The following is a 23,376-nucleotide window of genomic DNA, read 5'->3' as shown; positions in this document are numbered from 1 at the left end:
CGGGGGCCCCGGGGGCCCCGGGCGCGGCGGGGCCCCCGGGGGCCCCCGGGGGCCCCCCCTGCACCCCGTGCGGGGAGGCCGCTGCGAGGGGGCCCCCCGGAGAAGAGGAGGAGGGGCCCCAGGCGCCCGGCGAGGAGAAGAAGCCCGGGGGGCCCCCCGGGGAGGGGGCCCCCAGCGGGACCACGGCGGGGAGGGGGCCCCCCAGGGGCCCCAGGGGCCCCCCCTGGGGCCCCCCTTGGGGCCCCAGAGCCCGGGGCCCCCGGGGCCCCCGGGGCTGCGCAGAAGAAGCCAAAGCGAGGAGGAACTCCAAGTCGGGGGGCCCTATCCTGCGAGCAGCCAGCAGGTGCTGCAGCTGCTGCAGCAGCAGCTGAATGGCAGCAGCAAGCTGCTGCTGCTGCTGCGCTGCTATGCAGAGGGCCCTGTCTCCGTTTGCTGCAGCAACTCCAGGGACTATTCTTATTTGAGTGTTGGACTTTAAACTTAACTCTTCTATTGTCTTTCCCCGCTGCCCCACGAGGCCCCCCACGCTGCGCTGCGGCACCAGCAGCAGCGCAGCAGCAGCTTGGCCCGCGTGTGTGGGGTGGCTGCAGCTGAGGGCCAGCACTTGCTGCAGCGCCTGCTGCACTTGCTGCTGCTGGGGGCCCCCGATGGCCACGATCTTGGCCACGTCGAGGGCGAGGGGGGCCCCCAGGGGGGCCCCCAGGGGGCCCCCCAGGGCCCCCGCAGTCTCCTGCACGGCCTGCTTCGCTGCAGCCAACTCGGGGGGCCCCAAAGAGTTCCGCTGCACGAAAATCCGTGCACCTGTGGCCCGCTCGATCTCGCGGACTGTGCTGCCGCCCTTGCCGATGAGGGCCCCCGCGATGTTGTCCGAGACCAAGAGGCAAACTGGCAGCACTGGGGGGCCCCCCTCTGCTGCTGCAGCAGCAGCAGCAGCAGCAGCAGCTTCTTCGCTTGCTGCTGCTGCGCCCGCCACCCGCGCCCGCTTCGGAGGCCCGTAGCTGCTGCTGCTGCTGCTCCCAGGCCCGCCCACGTACCCGTTGCTGCTGCCCCCGGCCACCCCGGGGGCCCCCACAGGCCCCGCCGGGCCCTCCGGCCTCCTCTTGAAGCTTTCCATTTCCAAAATTTCCCTTTCCAAATCCTCAGGCCCAGACAAGCCCAACGAACCCCGCCAGCAGCAGCAGCAGCAGCAGCACCAGCAGCAGCAGCAGCAGCAGCAGCAGCCACCGGCCGGGGGAAGGCCACAGACAGACAGCCGCCCTTACCGCCAGATCCCGCGCTCCGGGGCTCTAAAGAAAGCCCTAAATCCCAAATTATTGCAAAATCCACTTTTGTTTTGCTTTTGCAAACTCAACGAGCCTCGCGGGAGCCGCAGGCGCGCTGCAGCAGCACCGCTGCTGCTGCTGCTGCTGCTGCTGCTGCTGCTGCTGCGGCTGCTCCGTGAGCGGGCCCCGACGGTCCTCCTGGCCCCGCCAACCGCCGCAACAACCGCACAAGTTAAAGTCTTTTTCTTTTTCCTTTTTAACTTCTTTTACTGTTCAACTTTTCCCCTTCTTCCGCCGCAAAGCCGGGCGCAACGCCCCAGCCACTTGCCCCGGCCGCGCGGCCGCACCGCCGGCCAGCCACCCCGAGACGCGCCACAGGCACTCAGCGGCTCCTTTTTCCCAATTCCCACTTCAACTCGCCGCAATCTTTATTTCAAATTAAAAGTCTTTTCGAAAGCTCCATTTTGAATATAAATAAGCGCCAGCGGCGCGCAGAGGCGCCGCGCCCGGCAGCCGCAGCAGCTGCTGCAGCAGCCGCAGCAGCAGCAGCAGGCGCCTCCCGCCCCTATTTCTCCGCCGCTTCGCCCCCAAAATGCACTTCAAATGCATTTTAAAACATTTTAAAAAACATTTAAAAGACTCCCAGCTTGTCTGGGGCTGCCTCTGGGCCTCTAGAGGGGCTCTCGGGGGCCAGACACCGCTGGCTTATTAGCCACTGGCCACTTGGCTGTAAAGGCGCTGCCCAAACTTCCCCAAAAGACCCTCTTAAATGGGGGCCCCACAGCTCCTCAGCAGCAAAAAATGGTTTTTAAACTTTCAATTCTTTGTTTTAAATTAAAAGGAGAAAGTTTTACTCCTTAACTGCAAAAAAAAACCAAAAGCCACGCCTCCAGCGCCGCAGACGCGTTGCGCAGCAGCAGCAGCAGCAGCTGCAGCAGCAGCAGCAGCAGGAGCTGTCGCTGCAGCAGCAGCAGCGGCTGCAGGCAAGGCCTCCGTGGCCCAGGGACCCAATGAGGCCCTAAGGGCTGCTGCTGTGCCTACTGCTGCTGTTGCTGCTGCTGCTGTTGCTGCTGCTGCTGCTGCTGCTGCTGCTGCTGCTGCTGCGTAGACAAATTCAGTTGCATGCGGTAGTCATCTTTTTGCTGCTTCAAAGAAATCCCAAGAGACAAATCTGCTGTCTTTTCTGCTGCAGCACGAGTGGCGCAGCAGCAGCAGGCGCCTGCGAACCTTTGCTGCTGCTGCTGCTGCTGGCTTTTCTGCTGCTGCTGCTGCTGCTGTCGTATCTGTTGCTGCTGCTGCTGCGTTTTCTGCTGCTGCTGCTGCTGTCGTTTCTACTGCTGCTGCTGCTGCGTTTTTTGCTGCTGCTGCTGCTGTCGTTTCAACTGCTCCTGCGCTTTCTGCTGCTGCAGCTGCTGTCGTTTCTGCTGCTGCTGTGTTTTCTGCTGCTGCTGCTCTCGCTTCTACTGCTGCTGCTGCGTTTTCTGCAGCTGCTGCTGCTGCTGCTGTTTCTGCTGCTGCTGCTGCCTTTTCTGCTGCTGCTGCAGCGCATGAGAAATAATGGAACTATGTGAGAGCCTCTAAAAAGCCTGAATTCCTTTTTTGTCTTTTTATCTTTTTGCATTTATTTATTTATTTTTAGTTCTCTTTGTTTTTATTTTTATTTATTTTTATTTATTTTTATTTTCATTTCTTTTCATTTCTATTCCTTTTTATTTCTATTTTTATTTTACTTATTGCTTTCTATTTTTATTTATTTTTATTTCTTTTTATTTCTTTTTTCTTTTTTTCTATTTTCCACTCCCCATTTTATTACGAAAATGAATAAATAATAATTATTACGAATTCCTTTTTTCATTTTCTTTTCTTTTCCTCTTTTCTATTTTTCATTTATTAATTTTGTTTTAATTTTATTTTAATTCATTTTTTATTTTCCGTTTTTATTTTTAATTTTCATTTCTTTTCACTTTTTTATTTCTTTCGAATTGGGGGGCCCCATCGGGGGCCCCTCACCCTGTAGATCTTTTGCTGCTGCTGCTGGGGGCCCCTGCTGCTGCTGCTGCTGCTGCTGCTGCGGGAGGCCCCCACTGCTGCTGCTGCTGCAGGGGGCTCCTGCTGCTGCTGCTGCTGCGGGGGGCCCCTGCTGCTGCTGCTGCTGCGGGGGGCCCCTGCTGCTGCTGGGTGGGCACCTGTTGCTGTTACGGGGGCCCCGCTGCTGCTACGGGGGCCCCCGCTGCTGCTGCTGCTGCTGCTGCTGCTGGTTCTCTCCGCTAGAAAGCAACTCTGAGGATTTATTTATTTAATTAAATGCAAGTAATTTAAATTTAAAATAATATTTCTTTTAGACAAAACAGAAAGAAGGGGGCCCCTCGAAGCCCCCGAGTGGGGGGCCCCACGGTTGCAGCAGCAGCAGCAGCAGCAGCAGCAGCAGCAGCAGCCGAGTTCTTCGTTCGGCTCTGGAGCCATAAGCTGCAAATTGTTTAATCTTTTTGAAAATATAAATTAATTAAAATTAAATGAATTTAAATTCAACAAAGTTTAAACAAAAGCTGCTGCAGCAGCAGCTAAGCCGCCTGCAGCAATCTTGAGGCCCTCCTGTGGGGCGGGGAGGCCCCTGGGCTTTTGTGGCTTCGCTGAGCTCCTTTGAGAACAGCAGCAGCAGCAGCAGCAGCAGCAGCAGAAGCAGCAGCAGCAACAGCAGCGGGAGCAGCAGCACCATGGCAAAAGGGCACAATGCTGCTGCTGAGGGCCCCAAACGGGGGGGCCCCAACAGCAGCCACAGGGGCCCCTGGAGGCCCCTAGGGGCCCCTAAGGGCAGCCGCGGGCCCCACAAAAAGGGCCAGCAGCAGCAGCAGCAGCAGCAGCAGCAGTTGCTGCAGCAGCAAAGGAAGAGGAAGGCGCAGCAAGAGAGCAGCAGTGGCGGCGACAGCAGCGCCGAAGAGGAGTTCCCAAGAGGTTCAGCAGCAGCAGCAGCAGCAGCAGCATCAACAGCAGACAGCGGCAGCAGCAGCAGCAGCAGCAGCAGCAGCAGCGGGGTTTCTTCAGCTGACAGCAGCGAGGAGCTGCGCTGCAGCAGCGACAGCGAAATAGAAAGTGAAGATGCGGGGGTTTATGAAGAAGACCTAGAGGGGCCCCCGGGGCCCCTGGGGGCCCCCCGGGGGGGCCCCCCTGGGGGCCCCCTGGGGGGCCCCCTGGGGGGCCCCCTGGGGGCCCCCCAAGATGGGTTTCAAGAGGCCTTGGGGAAGCAGCTGCAGCAAAAGCATCCGGAGTTTTTGGACTTTGTTTTAGCTGCTTCTGAAAAGGGCCACGGGGAGAGCAGCAGCAGCAGCAGCAGCAGCGGGGAGGAGTCTGCTGCAGCAGCAGAGAGCAGCGACGAAGCTGAAGACGCCCCGCAGCAGCAGCAGCAGCGGCAGCAGCAGCAGCAGCAGCAGCAGCAGCAGCAGCAGAAAAGGATGCTGACGCAAGAACGGTTTCTGGGCATCTGCAAGGCAGTGGGCATAGACCCTCTCAGCAAGCCGGCAGCAGCAGCAACGCAGCAGCAGCAGCAGCAGCAGCAGCAGCAGCAGCAGCAGCAGCAGCTGGGGACCCTTCGGGGGGCCAAGCTGCTGCTGGAGGCGCTGCACTCCGCTGTGCTGCAGCTGGCGCCGAAGCAGCAGAACAAAGCAGCAGCAGCAGCAGCAGCAGTAGCAGCAGCAGCAAATGCAGGAGAGCGCAGCAAATTCAAAGCTGCGAAGCAGCTGCAGCTGGACGAGGACGGCGCAGCGCAGCAGCAGCAGCGCAGCAAAGCGGCCCTCAAGCAGCTGCAGCAGCAGCAGCAGCAGCAGCAGCAGAAGCAGCGCAAAGGCTTATTTGTTCTGCCAGATGCAGAAACTTGTTCATTTGTGATTCTTGCTGTTGTGCGAGCAGCAGATCATTTGTTTACGGGCCTTGCTTGCCGCAGCAGCAGCAGCAGCAGCAGCAGCAGCGCAGCAGCAGCAGCAGCAGCAGCAGCTGCTGCTGCGCCTGAGGTGACCGGAAGCCTGCGCTGGCTGGTCAAAGGTTTCTGGGGGGACATAACCCATTTGCTGCTGACGATGCGGCAGGCAGCAGCAGCAGCAGCAGCAGCAGCAGCAGGCAGCAGGGAACTGGTGCTGCAGCTGCTGCTGGCCATCAGCAGCAAACAGCTGCTGCGGTGGGGCCTCGCGCAGGAAGCAGCAGCAAGGCGGCTGCTGCAGGTGGTTTGCCGCTGCTGGGCCTTTTCGCAGGAGCCGCAGCAGCAGCTAGCAGCATTTGCTGTGCTGCGGAGCACGCTGCTGCTGCAGCAGCAGCAGCAGCAGCAGCAGCAGGCAGCAGGTGCAGCGAAGGGCGCTGCGAAGGGCCGGAAGGGCGGCGGGGGCGCAGCAGCAGCAGCAGCAGCAGCAGCAGCTGTTGCTGCGGAGCTGAAGGAGCAGCAGCTGCTGCAGCAGCTGCTGCGGTCCTACCAAAGAGCTGCAGCAAGACTGGGGCTGCGGCGAACTTGGAGAGCAGCAAATCGCATGCAGCTGCTGCTGAATGAAATGAAAGAGCTGCTGTCATTAGCAGCAGCTTCTACAGCTTACAGAGTTGCCTACCAGTCCATTCGAGAGGTGCTCAAACCCTAAACCCTAAACCCTAAACCCTAAACCCTAGCTGCAGCAGCAGCAGCAGCAGCAGCAGCAGCAGCGGGGCGCTGGGCGTGTGTGTGTGCGCAGTTGGCTCTGACGGTCCGCAGCGCCGTGGCAGCGGGAGGCGCAGCAGCCCCTGCTGCAGCAAACAGCAGCAGCAGCAGCAGCAGCAGCAGCAAGAAGGCGGGAAGCAGCAGCAAAGCAGCACACCGCAAAAGACACCGGCAGCAGCAAGTGCATGCGCTGCTGTTCAGCTGGTCTTTTGTGCAGAGCTGCGGGTTGTGGGGAAGTTCCATTTTGCTGCAGCAGGGGCGTTTGCTGCCGCTGCTGCTGCCTCTCGTGTCAGTTGCTGCTGCTGCAGTCAAGCTGCAGCAGCAGCAGCTCGCCAGCGCCCCCTTTTGCCTCAACCTCCTGGACATTCTTGCAAAGGCAGGAGCAGCAGCAGATGCTCTTGTGCCTGTTGCTTCTTCTCTTGCTGCTGTGCTGCAGCTGCTGCTGCAGCAGCACGCAGCAGTCTGCAGGCGCGGCAGCAGCGCCGCTGCAGCAGCAGCAGCAGCAGCAGCGCCGCAGCGCAACAAAAGGAAGGGAGCAGCAGCAAAAACTGGCGCTGCTGCACCTCAGCAGCTCAGGCTGCAGCTTGCTGCTACGGCGCATGCAGAGACTTGCCTCAAGATTGACCATGCGCAGCAGAACTCAATCCATGTAGGCTCCTTTGCTGCTGCTGCTGCAGCAGCAGCTGCAGCAGCAGCAGCAGCTGCTGCTGCTGCTGTTTCTGCTGCTTCTGTAGCGTCCTTCGCAGCTGCTGTGCGCCCCTCATTCTCGTGGCTGCCGTTGCCTTTTCAAGAAGCAACAGCATTTTCTTTCACCCCGCCCGCTGCTGCTGCTGCTGCTGCTGCTGCTGCTGCTGCTGCTGCTGCTGCTGCTGCAGGCGCTGGAGTCCCTGGTGGACTTCGGCACTTACGTGCTGGCGGGCCATTTGGCGCAGCTTGCTGCGCATCCCGCGCTGCCGGAGTTGCTGCTGCCAATTTTGTCTTCTTTGAAGCAAATTACGAAGAAATGTGCCGTGAGTGCTTTTGCTGCTGCTGCTGCTGCTGCTGCTGCTGCTGCTGCTGCTGCTGCTGCTCCAGGCGTAGGCCTGGCGCTGTTTGCTGCAGGGCTGTGTAGCTAGGTGCTGCTGCGGCGGTTGTTGCGTTCGCGGCTTGCATGTGAGCGTGCACCTGCTGCTGCCTCTGCTGCTGCTGCTGCTGCTGCTGCTGCTGCTGCAGCACTTCGGGGCAGCCAAGAAGCTGCAGCAGCTGTCTTCAGCAGCAGCAACAAGCGCAGAAACAGTAAAGCGGCTGCGGCTGTCTCTCACTGATTTGCCTGTCGGTCGAGTTGCTGTTCTTCCAATAGAGAAGGAGCGGCAGCAGCTGCCCATTTTGGCCTTCTAGTGAGACGAGCTGCTGCTGCTGCTGCTGCTGCTGCTGCTGCTGCTGCTGCTGCTGCCCTGGTTGCTGAAGCTGCTGCTGCTGCTGCTGCTGCCCTGGTTGTTGCTGAAGCTGCTGCTGCTGCCCTCGTTCTGGCTGAAGCTGCTGCTGCGGCTGTCACGCATTTGCCGTGCGTTTACAGCAGCAGCAACTGCTGCTGCAGCTCTTGCTGCAGCTGTTGCTTCGGCAGCTGCTGCTGCAGCACGGGAGGGGGAGGGCAGCAGCTGTGCTGCGCTTGTGCTGCTGCTGTGTCCCTGCTGCAGCGAAAGACTAGTTAAGGAGAGGCAGCAGGCGATGGCCGATGGCATTAAAGATGAAGCAGCAGCAGCAGAACACCGCAAGAAGAAGGGTAGGCAGCAGCAGCAGCAGCAGCAGCAGCAGCAGCAATGGCAGGCTAGCTGCAGAAGCCTTCGTTGATAGCGGCAGCGTCGCTGCAGTGCTTCTTGCTGCGTGTGGGGTGCTGCTGCTGCTGCAGCAATTGAAGAAACGCTAAGTGCGAAGCAGCTGAAGAGGCGCAGACAAAAGGAGAAGAAAAGGGCAGAGCTGGAGCAGCAGCAGCAGCAGCAGCAGCAGCAACAGCAGCAGCAGCAGCAGCACACTGACCACGAGGGCCCCAGAAAGAAACGAAAGGAGACAAGCAACGCACTGGAGGCAAAGACGCAGCCAGCAGCAGTAGCTGCAGCAGAGGTAAGCCGTGAAGGTCCTTTTGTGCTGCTGCTGCAGCAGCAGCAGCAGCAGCAGCAGCAGCAGCAGATCGTACTAGCAGATGCAACTGTCCGCCCCCTTAGCGTAAGTTTGCTGGCGGCAAACAGGTCTTTGGTGCAGCGACAGAACAGGAAGCTGCAGCGTAGCTGCTGCTGCTGCAGCGGGCCTGCAGCAGCAGCAGCAGCAGCAGCAGCAGCAGCAAAGGACCTCCGTTTTGAGTGTCTGTACACCTCAGGATGCCCTGGAGGCGTTCGACAGCGACTTCAGCGACGAGTGAAGATTCTGAGTTGGTACAGCAGCAGCAGCAGCTTGTTGCTGCAGCAGCAGCTGCAGTGCAGCAGCAGCAGCGCCTTGCTGCAGCAGCGCAGCAGAGCGGCGTCCAGCCTGTTGCTGCTGCTGCTGCTGCTGCAGCTGCTGAACGGCGCCCCCTTGTCGAACCTTCTTTCTTTAAGTCTTTTACTAAAAGCTCTTTTCTGCATTGTAACAAACCTCCAGGGTGCAGCAGCAGCAGCAGCTGCTGCTGCTGCTGCTGCTGAAGTAGGAGCTTGGCTAGTTCGGGCGGTGCGCTGCTGCCCGTGCTTCTGCTGCAGCAGCCTGTGCTTCTGCTGCAGCAGCCTGTGCTGCTGCTGCTGCTGCGGCAGAAGCTGCAACTCCTACTTGTATTTATTTATTCATCACCTCTTGGACACTAGGCCAAAAAGCACAGCAGAAGCAGCAACAAGCACAGCAGAAGCAGCAGCAGCAGCAGCAGCAGCAAACAGCAGCACTTAAAAATTACTGCAGAGGCCAGTTCTTTTTGGCCGTGCAAAAGCACAGGGCAGCAGCAGCAGCAGCAGCTGCTGCTGCTGCAGCAACTGCTGCTGCTGCTGCTGCTGCAGCAGCAGCTGCTGCTGCTGCAGCCATAGCGCAGACAACTGGCCGCGCAGTGGGCAGAAATGGCTGTAAATACTCTGTGGGGAAGCCCCAAAAGCTGCTGCGCGCTGGCGCTGCTGCGCAGGCCTCTGTAGAGGCAGAGCAGCAGCAGCAGCAGCAGCAGCAGCTGCTGCTGCTGCTGCTGCTGTGGCAGCAGGCAAAAGAAGCAAGCACTCTCAGGTCTAAAAAGCCACTGCAAACTGTAAAGCATGACCAGATATGCGGAAACCAATCCACGCTAAACGCAACTCATGCATGCACAACATGCATGCATGCATGCATGCATACACACGTACACAGGCAAGCATGCGCAATACGCATACATGCATGCACGCACGCACGCATGCATGCATGCGTGCATGCATGCATGCACGGTGTGGGGCCCCGTTGCATGCAGCGTCAGAGAGTTTCGCGCATGCGGCCTCCTTTGTGGACTCTGTTTTTGAGCTCCAACAAGAAGTTTTGTTTGGACATTAATTCCTCTACAGAGTCTTCTAAAGAAACTCCCTGGGGGATCTGCAGCAGCTTCCAGCTGCTGCTGCTGCTGCTGCTGCTGCTGCTGCTGCTGCTCTGCCGCATGTCCGAAGCAGGCATGGCCCAGAAGAGGCGGTCGCTCGACGGCCGCTCATTCGACACCTTCACTAAGTAAGTGCATTTGCTGCTGCTGCTGCTGTAAGCTGCTGCTGCTGCTGCTGCTGCCACTGCAGCAGTGGCGCTTTTCCCCGCTGCTGCAGCTGCAGCCGCCTTCGTTTCTGCTGCTGCGGCTGCTGCTGTTGCTGCTGCGTCTCGCTCTTGCTGCAGCGGCTCCTTGCTGTCCACTGCAGCAGGATCAGCAGCAGCGTCATCAGCAGCAGCTGCTGCTGCTGCTGCTCTGCAGGATATGCTCACAAAGCATTCACACCAGTGGGCTCTGCTGCCCCTTTCGTTTGCACCTGCTGCTGCTGCTGCAGCAGAAGCATTCTGAACAGCGACAGCAGCAACACTCCGGTCTCCGAAAGACCGTCGCCGAGTTGCTGAAGAGCTTGCCCCCAAACTGCTGCTGCTGCTGCTGCTGCTGCTGCGGTTGCTGCTGCTGCTGCTGCACCTGTTGCTGGCAGCGGGGACTCTCAGCCGCTTGCCCGCCATTTCCAGAGCGGCCCCAAGAGCAGCAGCATCAGCAGCAGCTGCCAGTGCTGCTGCTGCTGCTGAATCACCCATGGAAGTCTGCTGCAAGGAACTCAAAAGCTCCTGCTGCTGCTGCTGCTCTTGCTGCTGCTGCTGCTGCAGCGGGGCTGCAGCAGCTCTTCGAGAAGAACGACTGAAGGAAATCTGCACTGGAGAGACAGGGCAGCGGCAGAGCAGGCGAATCCAAATCTCCTGGTTTGCTGCTGCTGCGGCTGCTGCTGCTGCTGCTGCTGCTGCAGTTGCTGCTGCTGCAGATGAGGCGCCTGGCTCGCTCAGCGCTGCAGCACAATGCTTCAGAAGTTCCCCATGCTGCTGCTGCTGCTGCTGCTGCTGCGCAGCAAAAGCCCCCTGCAGGCTGCCATCCAAGCGGGCACTGCTGCTGCTGCAGCTTCTGTCGCTGCTGCTGCTGCATGCGTCTGACGTGCAGCAGCGCCGGCCGACCTGCTGCTGCTCCCTGGCGTTGTTGCTGCTGCGGTTGCTGCTGCTGCTGCTGCTGCTCGCCGGGGTATTATCTGCTTCGTCTGCAAAGGCCTGCTGCTGCGCCGCAGCAGCAGAGCTTGAGAAGTCGTACAGGCTTAGCTTCGATGCTGCTATTCTGAGAGGCTCTAACTGCGGCAGCAGCAGCTTCCTGCTGCTGTTGCTGCTGCTGCTGCTGCTACCTGCCATTATTAAGGCCCCCAACTGCAGCACAAACTGCCGACCTAGCTCCCGCTGCTGCACTGCTGTGGCGCTGTCTGCTGACGTAGGCAAATTGTAAACACTGGGAAAACAGGAGCTGCTGCTGCTGCTGCTGCTGCTGCTGCTGCTGCTGTCGCCGTTGCTGCCTTCGTTGCTGCTGCTGCCGGCACTGCTGCTGTTGCTGCCGCCGTTGCTGCCCTCGTTGCTGCAGTTGCCAGCACAGCTGGTGTTGCTGCCGGTGATGCAAATGCTTCTGCTGCCGCCGCTACTTTCCGCTGTGCTGCTGCTGCTGCTGCTGCTATTGCTGCTGCTACTGCTGCTGCTGCTGATGCCGCTGTTGTTTGTGTCGCTGCTGTGGCGCCTGTGACGGAGTTCTCGAGCCGCCCTCTCCTGTTTTTGCTCCCCCTGCTGCTGCAGCTGTTGCGGCTGCTGCTGCTGCTGCTGCTGCTGTTGCTGCTGCTGCTGCTGCTGTTTCTGTTGTTGCTGGGCGTTCAGCAAACGCTGCGAGCGTCTCAGCCATGAACTTCCTTCCGTGCTGCTCTCTGATGACGCGGTCGCCGCTAATGCTGTTGCTGCTGGTGCTGCTGCTGCAGCTTCTGGCGCCGTTGCTGCTGCAGCTGTTGCTGCTGCTGCTGCTGTTGCTGCTGTTGCTGCTGCCGCCGCCGTGGCTGCTTCTGCTCTGGCACTAAAAGAATCCTTATCTGCTGCTTCGCTGCTCAGCAGCTGCGGTTTGCACTTGGCTCGTTTGCTGCAGGGAGAGACCGGGCTGTGGGCTGTTCCTGGAGCAGCAGCAGCAGCAGCAGCAGCAGCAGCAGCAGAGTTGCAGCGGAAGGGGGACTTCAAACACTCGAACTGCCGCACCAGCGCAGGAACTGTCACTCTTGTTTCTTCTCCCACTTCTGCTTCATCGCATTCTTCTGCTGCTGCTGCAGCGTCTGCTGCAGTTGGTACTGCAACAGGTGCTGCCACCCTTGCTGCTGCTGCTGTTGCTGCTGCTTCTGGCTCTGCTGCTGCTGCTGCTGCTGCTGCCTCGAGAGGCTCCGCTAAAACTTGACCATCCGCAGGAGATGTGTCTCCTGCAGCGGGAGAAACAATTGAGGAGCCCACGGGGCCCAGCCTCGCCTGCTGCAGCTGCGGCTTCCATCGGCTCTTGCTGCTGCTGCTGCTGCTGCTGCTGCTGCTGCTGCTGCTGTTGACCAGGATGAAGCTGGTGCTGCTGTCTTGAGCTGCGCCGTTGTTGCTGCAGTCAAGGTGCAGGCTGTCAAGGAAGCCACGGTGTGCAGTTGTGTCCAGCTGCGCAGCAGCTGTTGCAGCAGCAGCAGCAGCAGCAGCAGCTTCTTCTTCCGAATGCGCAGCCGCCGCCGCTGCTGCTGCCGCCGCAGCAGCAGCAGCAGCAGGAGTGTCGGGCGGAAGCAAAATTTCCCCGCAAGGAGCGTCCGCGGGTGCCTGGAGCAGGCGCATGCCCGGCTTCGCAGCAGCAGCAGCAGCTGCTGCTGCTGCTGCAGCAGCCTGCGGCTGCGGCTGCTGCTGCTGCCCCAGCACCTGCTGCTGCTGCTGCTGCTGCTGCTGCTGCTGCTGCTGCTGCGCGGCGCGGCGCAGCAGCCACTCGCCCAGCATGCGGGCGAGGCTGCGGTCCAAAGATCGAAGACATGCTGCATGCGCTGTGTGGCATTCGCTGCAGCCTTCAAAGACAAAGCCATTCAGCAGCCGCAGCTGCAGCTGCTGCAGCGGCAGCAGCAGCGGCAGGTCCCGCTCCAGGTGCGAGGCGTCCACCGGCACCAAAGACAGCACTGACACGCGACCTGCAGCAGCAGCAGCAGCAGCAGCAGCAGCAGCAGCAGCAGCAGCAGCAGCGGCAGCAGCAGCAGCAGAGCAGCAGCAGCAGCAGAGCAGACACGAAATGTACGCTCTTGCAGGCGATCTCCAAGACAAGCGTGCTGCTGGCGCCAACGTGGCTGCTGCTCACGTTGCTGCCGCTGTTGCTGCTGCTGTTGCTGCTGCTGTTGCTGCTGCTGCTGCTGCTGCTGCAGTGGATACTTTGGAAGGACTTACCGTCTAGGATGGCCCTGATGAGCTGCCTGTTGCGAATGGCCGGGTGAAGGTCCAGCAGCTGCTGCTGCATTTGCTGCTGCAGCTGGTCTCTCCCTTGCTCCGCAGCAGCAGCAGCAGCAGCAGCAGCAGCAAAACCTTCCTTTGTGGCTCCAGCTCGCAGCAAATCTGGCGCCAGCAGCGGCAGCAAAGCAGCAAGGCCTGCTCGCATTAGCCGGGACTCGGGGGTTCGCAAGAAGATGCAGCGGTTAAGCCCGCGCTGCTGCTGCTGCTGCTGCTGCTGCTGCTGCTGCAGCGGCTGCAGCGGATACCTAAGCGGCTCGTCCGCCGCCAGAGTCCTGCTGCTGTTCCTGTCAGTGCTGCTGCCAGCTTTGCTGCTGCTGCTGCTGCTGCTGCTGCTGCTTCGGCTACCCAACCTGTCCGCTGGCCCACCGTACATAAGGGTCTGCAGCAGCACAGCAGCAAATTGAAATTTGCTTATACTGCAGCATAAACAGCCTATGCAGCAGCAGCAGCAAGAGCAGCAGCAGCAGCAGCAAGAGCAGCAGCAGCAGCAAAAGCAGCAGCAACACAGAATGCAAAAACACGTACCGCCAGGCTGCGCAGCCTCTGTTGCTGCTGCTGCTGCTGCTGCTGCTAATGAAGGTATGGTCAGAGAAAGCCTAGGCAAAACGACAGGCTCCCGAGAAGCAGCAGCAGCAGCTGCTGCTGCTGCTCTGCTCTTCAGCGACGGCGGCTTAGGTATAGCTGAAGCTTTGGCTCCTGAGTTGCTGCTGCTGCTGCTGCTGCTGCTGCTACCTTTAGAATCTGCTGCGTTCGCTGCACTCGCTGCTGCTGTTGCTGCTGCTTTTGCTGCTGCAGTTGCTGCTGCTGTAGTCTGGGGGGCTGCAGCTAGCCCTGCTGCTGCTCGGCGGGGCAGGCGCGTTGCAGCGACCTGTGAGTTTGCAGCTGCCTGCTTCGCAGCAGCTGCTGCAGCCGCTGCAGCAGCAGCAGCAGCAGCAGCAGCGGCTGCAGCTGCTGCTGCAGGCGCTGCAGCAACTGATGCCTTTGGCTGCAAATCGGCAGCAGAAGTGCTGCCGTTTCCTGCAGCAGCGCTGTGGCTATCAGCTGCTGCCTCGGGCCCTGCTGCTGCTGTTTGTACCTGTAGCGTTTCTTTCGCTGCTGCTGCTGTTGCTGTTGCTGCTGTTGCTGCTGCTGCTGCTGCTGCAGGCGCATCTTCAGCAGCAAAAGGAGACACAGAAACGCTCTCTCGATGCTGCATCCAGCTGCGGTCATCCCGCAAGCAGCGGCGCCTCATTTGCATCTGCAGCGCTGCTGCTGCTGCTGCAGCTGCTGCTGCTGCAGCTGCTGCTGCTGCAGCTGCTGCTGTACAAGCCGAGGGAAGGTCCCTGAGTGGCGCGGCAGCTGCTCCTGCTGCTGCTGCTGCTGCTCGATGCTGCTGCTGCAGCTCCGCCAGGGATGCTGCGTACATTTGAATGCAGGGTCGGACGTCCGAAGGGCCGCCATGGCCTAGCGCTGCTGCTGCTGCTGCTGCTGCTGCTGCTGCTGTGGGGCGCTGCCTGTGTTGCTGCTGCTGCTGCAGGCGAATTTGCTTCAGCTGCTGCTGCGACCGCTGGGGGCAAGGAAGCAGTCCGCGGGAAGATGTGTTGCATGGCTTCGCGTGGCTTCTGCTTCTGCTGCGGTTCCCGCGTGGCAGTGGGAAGCAGCAGTTGCTGCTGCAGCAGCTGCTGCTGCTGCTGCAGCTGCTGTGCCACCCGGCTCCTCCCTGCTGCTGCTGCTGCCCTTGCTGCTGCCCCACAATGTCTCGCCCCTAATCCTGGAACATCAACTGGCCTCTTCGCGTGAGCCGCGGTGGCGCCAGAACTGTACATGCCAGGTGAAACCTGCTGCTGCTGCTGCTGCTGCTGCTGCTGCTGCTGCTGCTGCTGCTCAGATCGCAGCAAGCCGTGCCGATATGGGGGCTTCTTTAGCGACTGAGGGGCCGCCGCTGTCTATTAAATTGTTACACAGCAGCCAATAATGTTTTAACACAAATACACGCCTTATATGTCCTTCCTGCTGCTGCTGCTCAAATCTGTGCGCCGCCGCCGCAGCAGCAGCAGCAGTCCGAGCAGCCACAGCAGCAATGCGAGCAGCAGCTTCCGAGCTGCAGCTACACTGGCTGCTGCATGCGCCTAAATTTAGAAAAAAGCTGCAATTTTAGTTTCTTTTCATCTACGTAGAAGCTGCTTTTTCCTCCTCAAGCCTGGCGCTGCTGCTGCTGCTGCTGCTGCTGCTGCTGCTGAACGTGCATTCTGCTGCATGCAGCAGCAACTGCAGCAGCCGCGAGCATCGGCTTCACACAGCGCCCTAGAAAGCCCCATTGCTTCGCTCATAGGCCAGCATAGGAGCAGCGAGAGCACCGCAGCAGCAGCAGCAGCAGCAGCAGCAGCAGCAGCTGGTCTCACCACAGCTGAAACTCTTCACAGCAAAGGCGCTAGAGAGCCGCCAGAGGCCTCAGCAGCAACAGTAGCAGCAGCCGGGGGAGCAGCAAGGGCTGCCGAGGGAGCAGCAGCAACAGCAGCAGCAGCAGCAGCAGCCGCAGCAGCACGCCCAGCTGCTACCGCCCAGGGACTCCGCTGCAGCAGCAGGGCCAGCAGCTGCTGCTGAGAGAGCCCCAGCGGGAGTGCCATGATGCTGTAGCTAGGCCCGCAGGCGCTGCAGCAGGCCGAGCCCCCCTTTGCTGCTGCTGCTGCTGCTGCTGCTGCTGCTGCTGCTGCTGCTGCTGCTGTAGGGAATGTCCGTGCTTTACCAGGCCTTCCGGCGCTGTGCTGCTCCTTGCCTGAGGGCCACAGGGCCCCCCAGGCGAGGAATAGAAGAACTATGGAAGGGTGCGAGCCTGCTGCTGCAGTTGCTGCTGCAGTTGCTGCTGCAGTTGCTGCTGCACTTGCTGCTGCTGTTGCTGCTGCTGTTGCTGCTGCTGTTGCTGCTGCTGTTGCTGCTACATTCGCTAGTCCAGATGTTGAGCCTGTTGCTGCTTCAGTTGCTGCCGCATTTGCCGTTGCAATTGCTGCTGCTGCTGCTGCTGCTGCTGCTGCTGCTGCTGCTGCTGCTGCTGACGCTTCCGTTTCGTCTGTCGCAGTCCTTGCTGTTATGCTGCTGCCGCGCGTGCTGCTGTTAGTTCTGCTGCTGCTGCCTTGTCTGCTGCTGAAGCTGCTGCTGCTGCTGCTGCCTGCGGCCCGTCCGCGTTCACAGCAGCAGCAGCGGCAGCAGCAGCACGCGCTGCGCAACAGCAGCTGCTGCCTGCGTCACCCACGCACTCTCCTGTGTGCTGCTGCTTCCGCTGCTGCTGCTGCTGCTGCTGCTGCTGCTGCTGCTGCTGCAGGGGGCTATCTGGACCCCTCGCTGCCTGCTGCTGCTAAGCATGCATTGGCTGTAACTGGAGACGCCTGGCCTGCGCGTTTGCTGCGCAACAAATCCTTCGAAGACCTGCACAAGCTGTGGTCAGGAGCCACTTGCTGCTGCTGCTGCTGCTGCTGCTGCTGCTGCTGCTGCTGCTGCTGCTGCTGCTGTATTCTTTTGCTGCTGGTGCTGCATTGGTGCGCTGCTGGTGCTGCAGCTGTATTGGTTTGCTGCTGCTGCTGCATTCGTTCGCTGCTGCTGCTGCACTCGTTTGCTGCTGTGCTGGTTTGCTGCAGCGTTCGTTTGCTGCTTTCGTTTGTTGCTGCTGCTGCTGCATTCGTTTGCTGCTGCTGCTGCGCTTTCTCATTTGCTGCTGCTGTAGTTCATCTGTTGCACTCCCTTTGCTGCCAAAGTCCCCTGCTGCATCTGTCTCTTGCTTCTGTGCCGCTGTTGCTGCTGCTGCTGCTGCCATTGCTGCTGCTTTTGCTGCTGCTGCTGCTGCGCTTGTTGCTGCCCCGCGCTGCTGCCCAGAGCTTCTCACATTTGCTGCTGCCTCTTTTGACCTCCTTTTATCTCTTTTTATTCTTTTTACTTTTTAATTTTTAATTTTTAATTTATTTTTTATTTAATTTAAATTAATTATTTATTTTTTGCTCAGGTTTGTTTTGTTAAAAGAAAAGAATCTGCTGCTGGGCGAGCGCTGGGCTGCTTGGCAAACAAAAACGCAAATGAAACATCCAGAGAGACTCAAGAAGGTCCTAAACCCTAAACCCTAAACCCTAAACCCTAAACCCTAAGCTCTAAACCCTAAACCCTAGATTCTGTGCCGCGCGGTGGAGTTGGAGCGAGACATTCTCTTCTGAGCTGACTGCAGCTGGGCAAGGAGCCTAGGGTTTCGGGTTTAGGGTTTAGGGTTTAGGGTTTAGGGTTTAGGGTTTAGGGTTTAGGGTTTGTTTCAGGTGAAGCTGAGCATGAAGCGAATTTTGACAGTTTTGTCTCGCCGGGCCATTCATGAACAATGTCTGTTTGCAAAGCGGCTGCTGCAGCAGCAGCAAAAGAGAGAAGCTTTGGAGCTGCAGCGGCATGCACTTGAGGAGTTGCTGCTGCAGCTGCAGCAGCGCGTGCGCCTGCAGCAGCAGCAGCAGCAGCAGCACGGCCGCAGCAGCAGCAGCCTCGCCTGCCTCGCCTGGCAGCAGCAGCTGGAAGCAGCAAGAGCGCAGCACGAGGAAATCCTCATTCAACTCAAGCCTCTGCGAGAAGGTTTGTCTTTTTGTTTTTTAATTCTTTTTTCTTTTACTTTTTAATTTCTTTTTAATTAATAATATTCCTTTTTGCTGCTGTTTGCTGCTGCCATCTTGCTGTTCTCTCGAACCTTTTTTGCTGCTCGGCACTCTCTTTGCTTCTCGCCTCTTTGAACCATCTTGCTCGCCATTCTTTTAGGGTTTAGGGTTTAGGGTTTAGGGTTTAGGGTTTAGGGTTTAGGGTTTGTGCGCAGAGACGCAAAGCCTGCTGGCCCCCAGCTGGCAATATGAAAAACGCTATTCAGATCTTCCGGGGAGAATTACTTGGAGGAGAGAAGCGCTGCCTGTGCTGCAGCAGCAAAAGATACTTTTCAAAGGGCCTTTTGCTGCTGCAGCAGCACAAGATACTTTCAAAGTATCTTTTGCTGTAGCTGCAGCAGTGAAAGGAACTTTTAAAGTTTTGATTGCTGCTGCAGCAGCAAAAGACAGCTGCAGCAGCAGCAGCAGAAGAAACTATTCAAGTTCTAATTGCTGCTGCAGCAGTACAGGAAGTTCAATGGTTTCTTTTGCTGCAGCAGCGAAAGAAACTTTTCAAGTTCTAATTGCTGCCGCTGCAGCAGCAAAAGATACTGTTCAAGTTTTAACTGCCGCTGCAGCAGCAAAGGAAACTGTTCAAATTTTGATTGCTGCTGCAGCGGTGCTGCTGCAGCAGCAAGTTTTAAACGCCGCTGCAGCAACAAAAGAGACTATTTAGTTTTAATTGATGCAGCAGCAGCGGAAGAATCTATTTAGGCTTTGAGTGCTGCTGCAGCAGCAAAAGAAACTACTGTTAAGTGCTGCAGCAGCAGCAGGGTGAACCATTTAGCTTTTAATTGCAGCGGCAGCAGCAAAATGAACCATTTAGGTTTTAAGTGCTGCTGCAGCACTTAAAACAGCAGCAGCAGCACTTAAAACCAGTGCTGCTGCAGCAGCAAAAGGAGTCCTTTGCATGTGCACTTAGCAGCAAGAGAAGCAACTTGTGTTGCAAATGCTGCAACAGCAAAAAAGTCATTGCAGTTCTAAAAGCTGCAGAGGCAGCCCTTCTTCTCATTGGCAGCTGCAGCAGCAGCTGCAGCAGCAGCTGTTGCAGCAGCTGCAGCAGCAGCTGCAGCAGCAGCTGCTGCTGGTGCTCCCTGGTCCAGCAGCAAAAGTTGCTTTTCTTATTGTCTCAGCGTGCAGAAGATGTGCACGCATTAGAACGCGAGAGTTCGCTTATCATCTGCTCGAGCTGCAGCAGCAGCAGCAGCAGCTGCTGCTGCTGCTGCTGTGCTGCTGCAGCACCGTCTCACTTTAGCTGCTTGAGGCGCAGCAGCGCCCGTTGCTCCATCGATGCTGCAACAGCGCCGCAGCTGCAGCAGCTGCAGCAGCTGCAACAGCGCAGCAGCTGCAGTAGCGGCAGCAGCTGAAACAGCGCAGCAGCTGCAGCAGTTGCAACGGCGCAGCTGCTGCAGCAGCTGCTGCAGCTGCTGCAGCTGCTGCAGCTGCTGCAGCAGCTGCAGCAGCTGCTGCAGCAAGCTAGTCGACCTTGATGCGGGAGTAGACAGTTTTAACAAAAAAAGCAGCAGCAAAATAAGAGACGCAGCCGAGAGAAAGACAAAGGCCCCAGGCCAGCAGCAGCGAATAAAGCACGAAGTGCAGCAGCTGCAAAGTGCTGCTCATTGAAGAGCCCCAGAAGTAAAAGAAACAGTGCAGCAAAAAGTAAAATGCCACGCTGCTGCAGCACGCACACCCACGCAGCAGCAGCAGCAGCAGCAGCAGCAGTATCAGCAGGAGTAGCAGCAGCAGCAGCAGTAGCAGCAGCAGTAGCAGCAGCAACAGCAGCAGGAGTAGCAGCAGCAGCAACAAATACAGCAGCAGCACGAGCAGCAGCAGGAGTAGCAGCAGCAGCAACAGCTACAGCAGCAGCACGAGCAGCAGCAGGAGTAGCAGCAGCAGCAGCAGATAATAGCAAAGCTGTGCAACTCAAGAAGCATTTAATCTATTGTGCGGTGTACGTACTGCGTGCATGCAGTGCATTCAGTGAATTTTGAAAATGAATTTTAGGAAAAATAAAATAATTATAAATATCTCAAATTCGATTATTTAATTCCTTTGTCCTTATTGCATTAATTTCATTAATTGCATTGATTTTATTGACTCCACTACTCAAATTGCATTAATTCAATTTGTTGCGTCACTTTTATTGTTTAGATTCGTTTTATTAATGGCATTAATGGCACTTATTGCATTTACCGCATCTATTACATTTATTGAACTTATCGAACTTTTTGAATTTGTTGGATGTTTTGCATTAATTGCATAATTGTATTAATTGTATTAAATGCACTAATTGCATTAATTGGAATAATTGTATTAATTGTATTAAATGCATTAATTGCATTAATTGCATTAATTGGAATAATTGCATTAATTGCATTAATTGCTTTAATTGCATTAATTGCATTAAATGCATCAAATGCATTTATTTCATAAATTGCAGAAATTGCATTTATTGCATCAATGGATTCAAATTGAACTAAATGATTCAAACTGAATTAAACGATTTAAATTGTATTAAGTGTTTTAAATTGAATTAAATGATTTAAATTGAATTAAATGATTTAAATTGAATTAAATGATTTAAATTGAATTAAGTGATTTTAATTTAATTAAATGATCTTAATTGAATTAAATGGAATAAAATAATCAATGAAATGCATTTTTGCAACAAAAGCATTAATTGCAATAGTTGCATTTATTCGACTAACTCGATTTAACGAATCAATTGGATTTAAATCGCATTAAATGGATTTAAATTGAACTAAATTAATTAATTTAATAAATTAAATTAATTAAATTAATTAAATTAATTAAATTAATTAAATTTAATGAAAAGGATTTGACTCACCCCCCACTCCAAAAGGCGGGCCAGTGCCACCTGTGGTTCTCGGCGTTGAGGTGTACGTACACCAGAAGCACCGCAACAGCAGCAACAGCGAGCAGCAGCAGCAGCGCAGCAAGAACGAGAAAAGAATAAATGCCGAGGCTGCTGCTGCTCCAAATAGAAAGATATAAATAATGCAATTCTAAATAAATGCCACTAAAAGGAAAAGCAGCAGACAAAAGACACAGAAAAAAAGGCCGCCGGTACCAACGAGTCCTCGGGATTTCCCGCGCCAGCTTGTGCGTCTGCAGCACACAAAAACCCTCGAGGGTTTAGGGTTTAGGGCTTACGCTTAAGGGTTTAGGGTTTAGGGTTTAGGGCTAAGGGCTTAGGGTTTGGGGTTTAGGGTTTTCAAGGGTTTCGGGCGCACGGCCACAGCCAGCGGCTTACGCCACTCACAGAGAAAGCTCTATGTGTTAATGATTTAAAGAATAGAAAACTAGGGTTTAGGGTTTAGGGTTTAGGGTTTAGGGTTTAGGGTTTAGCGACTAGGGTTTAGGGCTGCAGTCAAGCGGAAGATAATAAAAAAAGAGCAGCAAGGAAACACTAAAGAGCGGATAGAGGAGATAAAGAGAAACGGACAAAAAAAATGAATAAAGAATAAAAAAGAAAATAAAAAGAAATAAAAAAATAAAAGAAAGAAAAGAAGAGAAATGCATTTTATTAAAAAAGAAAACAGATTCAGCAGCAGCAAAGTCGGCAGCGGGTGAGCGCCGCCAGGCTAAAAAGCAGCAGACGCGACAGCAGCAGCAACAGCAGCAGCAGCAGCAGCAGCAACAGCAGCAGCAGCGGGCTGTGGCTCTGGCAATCTTCATGTTTCACGCTAAGGGTTTAGGGTTTAGGGTTTAGGGTTTGTGTACAAGCATGAGGCCTGGGAAGAGCCCTCAACAGCCTCGACACAACAAAGAGTAAAAACGGATTTGAAAGTAATAAATATGTTTCCTTAAAAGTGTAAAAAAAGAAATGATTTCAAAATGCAGCAGCAGCGGCAGCAGCAGCAGCAGCAGCAGCAGCAGCAGCAGCAGCAGCACTCACTCTGCAGGGAAAGGCTCTGCCCGTGGACAGCTGCTTCAGAGCTCTGCGGCGGCCCCAAATGCCCCCAAAAATGGTCAGCGGGACCGTCACTGCAGCAGCAAAAGCAGCAGCAAACCCTGCTGCTGCTGCTGCTGCTGCTGCTGCTGCTGCTGCTGCTAGGGGTGTTGCTGCCTTTGCGGACGACAGCACACCAAAGCGCGCGATAAGAACAGCAGCAGCAGCAGCAGCAGCAGGAGCAGCAAGACAAACGACAGCAGCAGCAGCGGCCGCAGCAGCAAAGCAGACAGCAGCAGCAGCAGCAGCAGCAGCAAGACAAACAGCAGCAGCAGCAGCAGCAGGTACCGAAGAAGAAGCAGGCGAGAAGGGCAAAGGCGCTGCTGGGAGGAAGTGCTGCTGTGGATCCCGTTAAAGCCGAAACCACATTTAAAGTCAAGCACACGAAGAAGGCGGGGAACTGCAGCGCAAACCCTAAACCCTAAACCCTAAACCCTAAACCCTAAACCCTAAACCCGAAACCGCAAGCCAAAGCAGCTGCAGCAGCAGCAGCTGATGCTGCTGCAGCAGACTGTGGCTCTGGCGGCCTCCACACTTACGCACAAAAGGTCGAACTTTAGGCCTAAACGCCAAACCCTAAACCCTAAACCCTAAACCCTAAACCCTAAACCCTAAACACTCACCATGAAGATGGCGCAGGCGGAGACGATGTTCCAGGCCCAGCGGTTTCCTCCCAGCTTCGTGTACAAGTTAACACTCACGAACCCGCAAACAACTGCACGCAAAACCCCTAAACCCTAAACCCTAAACCCTAAACCCTAAATCCCAAACCCTAAACCCCTAAAACCCCAAACTGTAAGCTCCTAAAACCCCAAACCTTAAACCCTAAACCCTAGACCCTACACCCTAAACCCTAAACCGTAGACCCTAAACCCTAAACCCTAGACCCTAGACCCTAAACCCTAAACCCCAAACCCTAGACCCTAAACCCTAAACCCTAAACCCTAAACCCTAGAAGAGGGTGGCTAGACGCACAGGAGGTGAGGAGGTAGCCAACGAGCATGAAGGAAAGAAAAGAAGCTCGCGGAAAAAGAGCAGCAAAAGAAGCAGCAGCAAAAGAAAGAAAAGACACCAGCAGCAGCTGCAAACCGCTGCCCAAGAAGACACACAAAATGTTGCGCTGCTGCGGAGGCCGAAAGACATCTGCATGCAGCAGCTTCCAGCCTGCGCAGACACCCCACAGCTGTACAGACACCTCGCGCCCCACACGCCCCACAACCCCACAAGCCCCGCGCCGGCGCCACGCGCACAAGACCCCACACGATCCCACACGATCCCACACGATCCCACACGATCCCACACGATCCCACACGATCCCACACGATCTTTCAAGACTCATAAGACCCCACAGGCGTTTGAAGATCCACACGATCCCACACGATCCCAGAAGACTCATAAGACCCCACAAGACCCCACAAGACCCCACAAGTTCCCACAAGATCCCTGAAGATCCCAAAAGATTCCAAAAGATCTCAAAAGATCTCCAAAGATCTCAAAGGATTCCAAAAGGCTCCACGAAAACCCCACAAGGCCCCACACCCCACACCCCACAGACTGCCGGGCGCGAGCTGGACAGACACCCGAGCGAGCGCCCCACCGTACGTACACCCCACACACGTACACCCCAGGCTGCAGCAAGCGGCTGCAGCAAACAGCTGCAGCAAAAGACTGCAGCAAACAGCTGCAGCAAAAGGCTGCAGCAAACAGCTGCAGCAAAAGGGCCTGGAGGTTTTGTGGGGGAGACAGGGAAGCAGCAGCAAAAGAGAAAAAAGAAAAAGAAGCAAAAGGGAAGCTGCAGCGGCTAAGTCTTTTCGGTGGCCCTGAGAAGCTGTGGGGCCCCACAGGCGC

The 23,376-nt window shown here is 56.5% G+C and overlaps 5 protein-coding genes across 5 annotated transcripts in view; 2 read left to right on the top strand and 3 right to left on the bottom strand.

Annotated features, from left to right (window-relative positions):
* On the bottom strand, positions 1-1,114 carry ENH_00070810 (hypothetical protein, conserved; the record flags this gene model as incomplete). Its single annotated transcript, XM_013582530.1, has 1 exon — positions 1-1,114. A coding segment is annotated over one exon (1,114 nt), but the record flags the coding sequence as incomplete, so codon positions are not given.
* A 2,862-nt stretch (positions 1,115-3,976) lies between these two features.
* On the top strand, positions 3,977-8,329 carry ENH_00070800 (hypothetical protein, conserved; the record flags this gene model as incomplete). Its single annotated transcript, XM_013582529.1, has 7 exons — positions 3,977-5,863; positions 5,969-6,583; positions 6,787-6,910; positions 7,160-7,310; positions 7,611-7,696; positions 7,823-8,034; positions 8,288-8,329. 7 exons carry the CDS (start codon positions 3,977-3,979, stop codon positions 8,327-8,329), a joined length of 3,117 nt encoding a protein of 1,038 aa, XP_013437983.1.
* Positions 8,330-9,363: 1,034 nt separating this feature from the next.
* On the bottom strand, positions 9,364-14,326 carry ENH_00070790 (hypothetical protein, conserved; the record flags this gene model as incomplete). Its single annotated transcript, XM_013582528.1, has 3 exons — positions 9,364-12,608; positions 12,859-13,278; positions 13,447-14,326. The coding sequence occupies 3 exons, from the start codon at positions 14,324-14,326 to the stop codon at positions 9,364-9,366; spliced, it is 4,545 nt and encodes a 1,514-aa protein (XP_013437982.1).
* A 654-nt stretch (positions 14,327-14,980) lies between these two features.
* ENH_00070780 (mitochondrial 39S ribosomal protein L47 domain-containing protein, putative) lies at positions 14,981-18,231 on the top strand (the record flags this gene model as incomplete). The annotated part of the gene is made up of 5 exons (XM_013582527.1): positions 14,981-15,029; positions 16,220-16,337; positions 16,895-16,991; positions 17,193-17,496; positions 18,005-18,231. 5 exons carry the CDS (start codon positions 14,981-14,983, stop codon positions 18,229-18,231), a joined length of 795 nt encoding a protein of 264 aa, XP_013437981.1.
* Positions 18,232-22,084: 3,853 nt separating this feature from the next.
* Positions 22,085-23,376, bottom strand: part of ENH_00070770 (hypothetical protein, conserved) — a gene marked incomplete at both ends in the record, with an annotated part of 3,473 nt that continues 2,181 nt past the window's right edge. Inside the window, 2 exons of the mRNA XM_013582526.1 lie at positions 22,085-22,090; positions 22,152-22,243. Coding sequence (XP_013437980.1) covers positions 22,085-22,090; positions 22,152-22,243 — 98 coding nt within the window. The remainder of the gene's footprint in view (positions 22,091-22,151; positions 22,244-23,376) is intronic.

The sequence above is a fragment of the Eimeria necatrix genome, genomic scaffold, assembly GCF_000499385.1.
Source record: "Eimeria necatrix Houghton genomic scaffold, Enh_scaff68, whole genome shotgun sequence".
Taxonomy (NCBI): Eukaryota; Apicomplexa; class Conoidasida; order Eucoccidiorida; family Eimeriidae; genus Eimeria; species Eimeria necatrix.
Note: the sequence above shows the minus strand (reverse complement) of the source record. Positions and strands in the feature narration are given on the sequence as shown.